The sequence below is a fragment of the Protomyctophum bolini genome (assembly GCF_963924005.1).
Source record: "Protomyctophum bolini genome assembly, chromosome: 13".
NCBI lineage: Eukaryota > Metazoa > Chordata > Actinopteri > Myctophiformes > Myctophidae > Protomyctophum > Protomyctophum bolini.
This window is the reverse complement of record NC_137874.1, coordinates 19,857,046-19,869,352: the sequence shown is the minus strand read 5'-3', so window position 1 is coordinate 19,869,352 and position 12,307 is coordinate 19,857,046. Positions and strand designations below refer to the sequence as shown.

At 41.8% G+C, this 12,307-nt stretch overlaps 1 protein-coding gene across 1 annotated transcript; it reads left to right on the top strand.

The window, feature by feature from the left end:
• Positions 1 to 10,286: 10,286 nt before the first annotated feature.
• Positions 10,287 to 11,942, top strand: LOC308327563 (lamin-B3-like; the record flags this gene model as incomplete). Its single annotated transcript, XM_080781084.1, has 1 exon — positions 10,287 to 11,942. The coding sequence occupies one exon, from the start codon at positions 10,287 to 10,289 to the stop codon at positions 11,940 to 11,942; it is 1,656 nt and encodes a 551-aa protein (XP_080637210.1).
• Positions 11,943 to 12,307: the final 365 nt, after the last annotated feature.

Below are 12,307 nucleotides of genomic sequence, written 5' to 3'. Positions count from 1 at the left end.
TTGAACATTGAGATGACGTCGGAGCGATATGACCTCACACAGTGAGAACACACTGTTTCATCAGGAAGTGCAGCCAGTCAGTGCCGCCAGAATCTAACCTGCATCGTTCAGGATCTAATTTAGAGAACTCGAGTGCTACAGAATAACAGTGTTTAATTTCTGTAACAACAAATCATCACCAGCATGTCCCCCTTGTTCAGCACCCTCTCTACTTCCCAGTCTGGTACCAGCCCGACGCCTCTCTCCCAGGTCCAGGGAAAAGATAAGCTACGGCAGCTCAATGAACGCCTTGCTAACTACATCCAGCGTGTCATCGATTTGGAGAGTGAGAGATTGTCCATAAATCTTCTCCTAGATGAGAAAGAGGATATAAAGGCCAAGGAGGTGGACAATGTCCGGCAGCTCTACGAGGTGGAGTTGGCAGATGTCCGGAAATCATTGGACGAACTATCTAACACCCGGGCCTGTTATCAGGATGACTACGATAGTCTCCATGAAGACCACATGAAACTTAAAGCCAGGAACCAGAAGAAAGAGGATGACCTTGCTGATGCAGTACATCATTGGAGGAGCATGGAGGCAGCCCTCAACAAAAAGGAAGCTGACTACACCAACCAGTTGGTGAAGAACAGGAGATTCAATAGTGATGCTCATGACCTCCGCAACCAGCTGGGAGATTTTAATGCGTTGCTGACAGACCTCAAGGCCCAGCTAAACTCTGAAACAATGAAGAGAGTGGACACAGAGAACCAGGTGCATACACTCAAACAGCAGCTTGACTTCCAAAGGAATATTACTGACCAGGAGATACAGGATCTCCGGGACAAGCATGAGGACAGTCTGATGGAGTTGGATTCAGGAAGGCGGAGGGAGTTTGAGAGTAAACTGGGTAGAGCCATGCACGAGCTCCGCCTGGAGCACGATGCACACATCCAGCTGTACAAAGATGAACTGGAGCGCAACTTCAATGCCCAGCACACTGCACTGAAGAGGAAGAGTGACGTTGTCACTGCCGCCAAAAAAGACGAGTTGATTCGTGCCAAAGACGATGCAGATGACCTCAGCTTAGAGGTACAGCAGTACCAGAAAGAGACAGGAATACTGGCGAACCGGGTTCGGGAACTAGAGAGGACCTTGGACAGAGAACACGAGATGTCACTCCAGAGACTAAATCAGAAGGAGCAGGATATGATAACCAAGCAGAGCCAGATACACAACCACCTAGAGGAATATGAGAAACTGCTGGAAGCCAAGCTGGAATTGGACATGGATATCAGTGCATACAGAAAGCTGGTATTTTTACTGGAAAGGGAAGAGCAGAGACGGGAAGAGCAGAGATGGGAAGAGCACAGACAGCAACAATCGCTGAGCCCCTCTCACGAACATAGGAGGGGGAGCAAATGGAAAGGGTGAAGTGGTGCTAAAGGTCCAAACAGTGAGTAAATAATTCTGTCTGTCTGTAAGTATAGTCAGTAGAAGTAGGTGCAAGAAGAAGAAGTGACAAACCACATGAGTTATTGAGCTATAAAACCATTTCAAATTCAATATTAAACAGTTTGGGGGGGTACAAACTGTGATGTAACACATTTAACAGAAAATTATAGAACTTGTAGGTAAGTTTGTACACAGTGTAGCAGTGTGAACGATTTTAGAAATATTTAATCTTAACTATTTCTGGTATAGCTTGAGTCTGTTTAGCCCGAAGAAAACACTTTTCAGTTGAATGACATTTCTGGAAATGTACCTTTCATTTCTCGTCTTCCAAACTGACTAATATGCAAGTTTTTTGTTCTTTATCCTTATTTTTCTTAAATGTCCTTTACCATTTCAGTTCCGCCTTATCTTGAGGTCCTTGTAGTAAGCATGTATAGGTAATAATGCCCTTATAAGATTAGCATGTATAGGTAATAATGCCCTTATAAGATTATTATTAGGCTAATAAGAGTTAATAATAGCATCAAAACCACATTAATTGTTAGATAAGATATTTATTATTCAGCTTGAATAACTTTCCTATTATGTCATTGCTTAACATTTTTAGGCTAGTTTTTTGTTGCTTTGACATTAATATACGTACTTTATTATGAAAGCATTAGCATTTACTTAGTCTAGTCTAAAGTCAGAACCTTTTTCTTAATTATTTTTTATAGATATTTAATTGGATTCATTTCATTTCCAGCTGCAAACAGCACAAGAGCTTCTATAACACCACCTTTGAAAGAAATTGAGGTAAATATGGTATGGTAAAATACATTCTAAAAATGTGATATAGAACATTGCTAACTAGAAAGGGCGCTCCACAGAACACACATCTCCAACTGGCTAGGTTGCCTAGCCAGGGCTGTGTAAGTCAAGGCTTGCAGCTGCCAGTACCCGAGGAATCTGCAGGGGAACTTGGGGAAGTAACATTTACAACATAGTGTTTGGTAAAACTTTAGATTTGTGGCCTCTCCTTATGGACAGAAGTGAAAGAGCATTTTAGAGAGGCATTTCAACATACGATTAGATATCACCTTTGGCTCTGCGTTGTTTAGGCGCCCCTCACTGTGTGATAAAAATGTGGGACTGATTTGGGGTTCATTTATGGCATTCTTTTGTTAAATAAGCCCCTCCTGCAAACTTTGGAAGGCAATTATAGTGAATGGAATATGACATATCTTAATGAAATTAAAATTAGATTTGTATGGGTTTTGGTCAACATAGTAGTAGAAATTCTAGAATAACTTCATTGTATGACCTACGGTTCAAGATTTATCGACTAAAGTGTATTTATATTTATAGGCCAAAGAGTGGAGTGTATTCCTTGGCCTCCTGGCAGTGTGCATGAACCGTATGACATGTTTGGCAAAAGAGATATTGTGTCAAAGGTCGTGTCAAACAAATGTCTCAATAGAAGAGCAGAGAGACTAAGTTATATTGTTTTACATATAGTACAGTATAAAACAGTAAACATACTCTACTGTTATAAATAAACTGTAGTCAGATATGGCATGTGTTGGGTCCTGTCTGACTCATGGTATTGCATTGCATTCCTTCGCCAGTTCAAACAACACAGCTTTCACCATTGGAATTGCATTACGTAACGTAGGCTACACAATACATTGATCAATTTTATGGGTTTGATCTTCACCATAGTGCAACTAACATAATAGTGAATTATTGTACTGCAGGTAATTGCAACAACCACCGATCTTGTGAGATTTTTAACTATTAAAACTATTAATAAAACTATTCAAAACTTTCCGTGATTCTGATATGCCCAAAAGAGTGACACCGGGTTAAAAGCGGTTTGTCATCTGCCATTTGGACCCTTTAAGGCAAAAATAAGTAAATGAAATAACGTGGGCGAAATGGGAGAACGATCGTTTTGAGATAGTTTGTGTAAGTATTTACAATTAACATAATCCAAAACGCAACGGCTGTTGGTAATCAACACCAGTGTATTTCAAATTTGGAATGAATCAAGTAAATGTACTACCTTTTTCGCTCTATCAGGTAAACGAAAATGTTCTCGAACACAACTGATGGCCATGCTTTAGTCCAGACATCGTCAGGCGGTCTTTATGGACAATTGGACATTCTTTATGTACACAAAGTATACTTCTAGTAGTCCACAAAGGTGACACGAAAAGGTGAGCTAACATACCGGTAATAAAAATCACAAAATATTCAAGAAAGGAACACCGATCTGCCTTTTTCTTTCCTTGAAGTGAGTTGACCTGGCAACATGGTGGATGATCGAGTACCGCAATACAGAATATCTTTGACACTACCTGATATATACAGTAGGCCTACTATATGCAGATGCTCGCATGCATTTATATCATTCAATTACACTCAGTTACTTATTGAATCTCATTAAATATTCATACAAAATAGAGGTAGGCCTATAAGTGAGGGGGGAGAAAAAAATCAGTCCAAGAACTCCAACATGTTTTGGGTTATCCTCATTACTTGATTTGCTGTTCTTTCCGTTCCAAAGTCATCAGATCACCATATGGCAGGGGTGTCCAAATCGGCCAAATGCGGCCAGAGGAAGAATTTTATGCGGCCTGGCTTCATACCTGAATTGTATTATGAACGGCTCGCCCAACAGTATTATGGGACAATCTTACATTGAAGTTTTTTATTCACCTGAGTATAATTTGTCAGCATTCCTTGTTCCCTGTTGTCTCATTCTGAAGGGGTCAAAGAATGTTTTACCTTGCACGTCTGGTTATATTGGTAATGTAGTTGGCCCTTGGGTGTTTTAATATTTTCAAATATGGCCCCCTTTGACAAAGGTTTTGACACCCCTGCCATTTAGGGGAATGAGAGAAACTGCATTAAAAGTCCACTCGGTTACACTTATTTTTTAAATGCAAATATAGCATTGTTATTTGTATAATAATTACAGCTCCATTACTGCAATTAATTTGTCCCTCTTTATTTCCATTATTAGGACCCTGTGGGTCACATAAATCGGCCTCCTGCATGGGGGCACTATTACAGGCCTATGTGAAAAAAGTAAAAAACGTTGGGCAGAGGTTCTGCTCTGGCATCCAGGCAGTGTGTGTGCATAGTTGCACGTCGATCGGGCCAACAGTGTCGGAGATTAGCTTTTCGCAGAGGCACAGACTCGACACACAGACGGACGGACAGACGGGGTGAAAAATATGGACAAAAATGTGTCTAAAGCAGTGGTTTTCAAACAGTGGTCATTGAGAGGGTTCCAGGTGATCTTCAGCTAAATGATGGAGAGTTGGTAACCAAATGGACCCTAGATCTTTAACTCTTGAGAGAAGAGTTAAATTATTGTTAAATCTGCATTACTTAATTTAGTCTACAGAATTTGAGAATGTAGAAGAATTGTTATTTTTGCTCTTGGTTATCTCTCCTAATGGTACCAACATCTATACAGCACATGTGGAATTGTGGACAAAAACTAAAAAATCTTTCGTTTTGGGTCTGAGAGACTAAACCTCATCAAATGGTTGCTCAAATGCAGAATAAATAATAGGCCATTGGCCTTATCAAAATGGTTGAAAACCACTGGTCTAAGTGATCTTGAATTATTAATACTCCTTAGTCCTTACCACAAAGCAATGATATGATTCAGTTCAGTTGCATATAACATGTTTCTCAACGATACATCTGTTAATGGTGGGGATGCAAATTATTGATTAAATCATGACTCGATAGTGAATCATATCAATCGATTATCGATGTATTGCTAAGCACTGATTTTCCTGAGAACATGAATGTACTATAGAGAGTCGCAGTCCCGCCCCCTTTCAGGACGACGACAGGCCCAGGAAATAATTCCCCATGCATTATTCCCATAGTCATTTCAAAAAGTATTTATTTAAAGACCTTTAAAGCCTCGGACAAAGCCAACTTGGGTCGTGACAAATCATGACAACAAACACAATATTTTGGGCCGAACAAATAATTACAAAGAAGAAAAACCAAAAAAAATGTGTTGCACCCTGCCCTTTTTTTTATTTGTTCAGCGCAAACTATTGTGTTTGTTGTCATGATTTGTCACGATCCGAGTTGGCTTTGTTCGAGGCTTACAGATCCATACATTTTCCTGAACATGCTGTTTAAATTATCCGAACAACATCCTGTAAACTAATGTTACATCAACAATTGTCAACTTTAAGAAATTAGCCTCTAATGTACTGTACATCCCATGACAATAACACAGTGAAAAGCCGTAGCGATTTAACCATTAATTTTGTGAACATCTTCACCTGTTCTGATATGTTATCAGTGCAATATACCGTCATACCAGGCTTGTTTCTGAGGGGTGCTAGCCCCTCCTATGCACAGCTGTGTGTGTGTGTGTGTGTGTGTGTGTGTGTGTGTGTGTGTGTGTGTGTGTGTGTGTGTGTGTGTGTGTGTGTGTGTGTGTGTGTGTGTGATGATTTGATTGACTGAGCACGGAATGTGATGATGTATGATGATGTATGATGAAAGAAAGTGACGTGATCTTTTATTTTATAATATAAGTCAATGGCAGTCAGAACGGGCTGAAACCTTGTACAAATATGGGGTAATACTTCATAGAGTGGCCACATGAAGCCTGAGTTCCACATGAAGCCACATTGTTAATTATTTATTCTCAAAACGTGGGGTCCTAGCTATGTCATACTTTCACTGTAGTAGAAGCTTTATTCAATTCTGTAAAACCTACAGCTTATTTGGGAACTGTGGGGATAGGATTCTAAAGGGAGGCAAATAATTCCATATTTGGACGTCGATATGATGTTCACACATATATGACATGTTTAAGTATTTCAGTTCGTGAATTCATTGTACAGGATAATACTGATTACAACCAATATGTTTCTTCAGGTACAGTATCAGTGTTTTTAAGGTATTTCAATTTGTAAACTAGACAGCATAGGATAATACTGATTAATTTCAGCTTGTGCAATGACTATTGATTAACTTGTATTGCACCTATCTTTTTAATTTGACCTTGTATTTTGCTCTTTTTTATACACAACAACAAGATATTTGAACATCTTGCTACAGTGGACTCCAACTGTAGGTTTGGGTTGAGCAAAATACAAGCTTTAGTTTGCGTAAAAAGCTTCAAGGTGTAACAACACATCATCAGAATCAGCATGACTTCGTTTACCACCAGCCCGACATGTATCTCCCGGAACCATGAGGAGGAAGATGAGCTACGGCAGCTTAATGACCGCCTTGCTAGTTACATCCAGCGAGTCATCAAGCTTGAGAATGAGAGATCATCCATGCACCGTCTCCTTGGCGAGAAAGAGGAGTCAAAGAACCGGGAGATGGAAAATATCCGGCGGCATTATGAGGAGGAGTTGACCGATGCCCGGAAATCATTAGACGAAATAGGTAATGAGACAGCCCGTTTGCAGATCAATTATCAAAATCTCTCAGAGGAGCATAAGAAACTGATATCCAGGAACCAGAAGAAAGAGAGTGAACTTTCTGTAGCAGCGGCTCACTGGAGGAACCTGGAGGGTGGCCTCAATGCAAAGGAATCAGAATTCAACAATCAGCTGGCAAAGAACAGGAGATTGACCAGTGAGGTTACTGAACTCCGTGAAAATCTGGCACTTTTGGAGGCTATGGTGGTGGACACCAAGAATCAGCTCAACGCTGAGATACTGAGGAAAGTGAATATGGAGAACCAGGCACAAACACTCAAACAGCAACTTGACTTTCAGAGGAACATCAGTGAGCAGGAGATTTACAAGATCCGAAGCAAGCAGGAAAGTCTGGTGGAGATGGATTCAACAAGGCGGAGAGAGTTTGAGAATAAATTGGCTGAGGCCATGCAAGAGCTCAACCAGGAGCATGGTGTACAGATCCAGCATTACAAAGAAGAACTTGGGCGCAACTTTAGATCCAAGCTAGAGAATGCCCAGCAGACTGCATCAAGGACCATTCTTTCAGTCAATGCTACCAATGATGAGTTGACTGCGACCAAAGTCCGTACGGAGAACCTAAACTTACAGCTACAGCTGTACCAGAAAGAGAAAGGGTCACTGGAGTGCCAGATTCAGGAACTAGAGAGGACATTGGAGAGGAAGCGGGACATGTGGCAACAGAAACTTGGTCAGAAGGAGCAGGAGATGTATAAATTGCAGAACCTGATGACCGGCCACCAGGATGACTATGAGAGCCTGATGGAAGTCAAGCAGGCCCTAGACACCGAGATCAATGAATACAGAAATATATTGGAAGGAGAAGAGGAGAGAATACGGCAATCACCGCGGAATTCACCACGGAATTCACCACAGAATTCACCAGGGAATTCTCCCAGCCCCACTCGGCAAGCGGAAGTGTCACAGACACATAAAGGACGACGTAGAAAGAAACGGAGACGGTGAAGTGGTGCTAATGGTCCAAACAGTGGGTGAATATGTCTATCCATTAACTCAAACAACTGTCATGTGATTGAGAACAGAAGTAACGAATTATCTTTGCAATCATGCCATTTCAAATTCAATATTCAACAGTATGGGGATAAAGATTTCTAAACTGTACCTTCACACATTTAATAGACAATAATAGAACTTGGAGGTCAGCATTGTACAAGAGTGTACACAATGTGCAAAAGTGTGCACTATTTTAGAAATATCTAGTCTTCCATTTCAGGGGACATCACGGTTCTAACGGGTACAGGTGAGTATGGGATCGTTTGTGGTACAGCCTGAGACAAATTCAGCTGTATGACATCTTTAGAAATGCTCTTACCAGCCAAACAGCATTTTGTTTTCAAGAAAATCAATAATTTAACTGCAGATTTTTCTAATTCGCTTTACCTTCAAGCACTTCAAGGTGTGCTATGCTTTTTCCCCACTTTCCATATTTTTCTCCAATATCCTTATTTATTTTTACTTGCTTTACGTGCTTCTGCAATGATGAGGAACCGAAATTAACAATTTTTACTCATGTGTACTCAATAAGATTTAACAATAAAAACAAATACATTTTAATCTTTGTCCATTTAGAACTAGCTTGATAATATCATGGACACATGCTAAATCAGTAACTGATACGGAGTAAACAGGTAATGGATGGAGCAAGTCAGACAGTTTTATAAAGCATTATTCACAGTAGGCCCATTTAGTCTTAAGGCACTTTTATAAGCTGGAAGCATGTAAACAATTCTTTTTTTCGGGTTCCACACCACTAGACGCTATGACAGGCTTTCTATAAGGCAACTCTGTAGAAAGTCAGCCTTTTAGAAGAGGGTCTCCTATGAAGCTGAAGTTCTTATATTTCAGCATGTATTGCAGAAACACGGACAAGTTTATATTAATTCAAAGACATGTATTTGCAGGAAAAAAGGAAAGGAATGCATCACCCCTAAAATGAATTACGGCATGGCCTCGGTAGCAGGCACCACACGCTGCCAACTGCCAAATGTTTATGGTGTGACTGTAGGGGCCGAGCCATAGATGACGTATAGTCAGGGATGATCTCGCAAACTACTGGACCAATCAGCGCCAAATTTCTTATGGACACTGCCACTAGGGCAGGAATGTAACTCACAAATGTTTACGTTGTGGTTCCAAAGGGCTGAGCCATCTACAAAAGAGCTAATCTTTTTTTATTTATTATGTTTTGTTTTAGATTAGATTAGATTGTAATAGTGGATTGAAGGGGCTGAGCCATCTACAAAAGGTTTTGCAAGACTGGGACTCATCTTTTTATTTTATAAAACAAAGAAGTAGATCAGATTAGATTACCGTTGTTGTCCACAAGGCAATACATACATATTAGGAACCTGGTCTGCATCTGCATGCCATTCTTTGCCAGGTGTTACATCCTGCTAATGTTAACCTTCATACATAGTCACGGCAGCCTTTTTTCCTTGTTTTTTGTTTGGTTTTTTGTTGTGAACATTATCACAGACCCTCCTCCTTGGCTCTCCAGTTCGGATCCTCTCAGCTGAGTCGTCGTTGCAGCCAACAGAGCCCTCGGTTCACTCCTACTCCACCCACTCCATGCAGACTTCTTGAGCACAAAGACTTATTTGAGCACAGAGTATCATATAGCAGCCAAGTCTATGGACTTTTAATGTTTGTTTAGAGCACTTTTAACTAAAATCGTTTGCCAGCCAAGTCTATATGGACTTTTAATGACGTGAGATCATGTAGCCAATATAAATACATCTTGTGACTGGTTTTGTTTTATACAATATTAACACCGCATTCATGTTTTGTAACGTATAGTGGCAGTGAATCTGCAATCGTGTGGCAGTGGCAGTGGGCACCCCTCACTTCACACAAGTGTGATTTTCCTCCCTATATTCATTTGTGGCATTTTTTGTGGCTCCTCTATTTTGTTCAGTTAAATCGACCCTCTGGGATTCAACCATCTTTGGATCACTGCCACATTTATTGTGCACGCTGCCTACCAGCTCCTTCCTTCGTTCACCCAGAAGCTTCAGTTAAACTTTACAATGTTTGGCTTTGGGAATTGAAACCTTGATGATACTTCATTTTTTTATTACGTCACTTTAATATCATACTGAAGTCAATTGAGAGGCAAATAACTACATATTTGGACATTGATATGACGACACAACGATATATGTTTTTCAAGTATTTCAGTTCGTAAACATACTGCACTGGATAATTTTGAATCATTTCAGCTACGCGTGTGCATAAACAAATCTTGAAATGAATATCGATTTACTTGTATTGTATCCTATCTGTGTAAGTTTACCGTGTGCGTTTCCTATACAGGAACCTGTGGACGTGGTTTTGGGTTGAGGAGAGAAACTGAGCACAGCCCTTTAGCCCATCATGCTGCATCAGTCTGATGGTACCAGCCCCACATGTCACTCGCGAGTCCAGGAGAAAGATGAACTACGGCAGCTCAATGATCGCCTCGCTAATTATATCCAGCGAGTCATCAAGCTTGAGAACGAGAGGTCGTCCCTGCACCTTCTCCTTGGTGAGAAAGAAGATTCAAAGAGCCAGGAGATAGACAACATCCGGGGGCTCTACGAGGAGGAGTTGAGCGATGCCCGGAAGTCAGTGGACGACCTGTCTAACGAGAGGGCCCGTTTGCAATTCGACTATGGAAATCTCTCAGAGGAGCATGCAAAACTTACAGCCAGGAACCAGAAGAAAGAGAGTGACCTTGCTTACGCAGTATCTCAGTGGAGGAACCTGGAGGCAGCCCTCAACTCAAAGGAAGCTGATTACAGCAACCAGTTGGCAAAGAACAGGAAATTGACTAGTGATGTTACTGAACTCCACACTCAGATAGAACAGACTGAGGCTGTGCTGGCAGACACCAAGAACCAGCTGAACTCTGAGATGTTGAGCAAAGTGGAAATGGAGAACCAGATGCAGACACTTAAACAGCAGCTTGACTTTCAGAGGAAAATGAGTGAGCAGGAGATACATGAGCTCCGGAGCAAGCATGAAAGTCTGATGGAGATGGATTCAGGAAGGCGGAGAGAGTTTGAGAGTAAACTGGCTGAGGCCATGCATGAGCTCCGCCAGGAGCATGATTTACGAATCCTTCAGTACAAGGAAGAACTGGAGCGCAACTACAGTGCCAAGCTAGAGAATACCCAGCAGACTGCATTGAGACAGAGCGATGCTGACTCTGCCACCAAAGAAGAGTTAAATGCGACCAAAGTCCGTATGGAGACCCTCACCACACAGCTGCAGCAGTACCAGAAAGAGAAAGGAACACTGGAGAGCCGGGTTCGAGAACTAGATAGGACAATTGACATAGAGCGGGAAAGGTACCAGCAGAAACTGAGTCATAAGGAGCAAGAGATGCTGACCATACAAGGCCATTTGCGCAACAACCTGGATGACTATCAAAGCCTGCTGGACATCAAGTTGGCCTTGGACATGGAGATCAAAGCCTACAGAAAGATGTTGGAAGGAGAAGAGCAGAGATTGCAGATGTCACCAAGCATCTCTCAGCATGCAGCTGTGTCACTGTCGCGGTCACATCCGCCAGATGTACGTAGGGTGAAGCGGAAGCGAATTAAGCACGAGGATGCTCCTTGGAGCTCACCAGCCTACATGATGTCCTCCACGCATCTGACAGCTCACGGTCCTGTGAGCATAGCAGAAATTGCTGTAGAGGGAAATTATGTCATATTGAAGAACAACTCTCACGAAGAGCAGCATCTAGGGGGTTGGGTGGTTAAAAGGACTCACCCTGACTTAGCAGACGTTTCCTTCCACATCCCTCCATCCTGTGTCCTGCAAGCGGGACAGACGCTCACCATCTGGGCAGCGGGTGCAGACATTGCGGACGACACTGATAACTTGGTCATGGAGGGCATCGAGAGCTGGGGCCCAGTCACGGACGTGAGGGTTGTCCTCCTCAGCCCTAACCACGAGGAGACAGCAGAACGCAGGGTGACATTCAAGGAGGAACATTCTGATGAGGAGGAGTGGAAGGAAAGTAATAAGTGCACTGTTATGTAACTCAACACCTCCTGAACACATACCTGATCAACCAGGCACTTTAACTGTGGCACATATTGGTATGGTATTTTGCAATTCTCTGGATTACATCACTGTCTCATATGATACACTTATTACATTTACCTTGCTGACTAACGGACTCAATGTATGGTATTTAATATTGTTAATGTATTACTGCAGACCTACCGTCCCCCCAGAGTACAATAGAAGGGGTGGCCTGTGAGGCTCATATGGAAGTGCGTCTATCGACTAAACATACAGGTATATGTGTATGCAGGTGTTTGGTGTATCTTTGGTGTTACCTCTGTGCTTTTTTTTTCAATAGCAGTTTTACCATTTCTCAGACAGACACAGCGGCCAACACA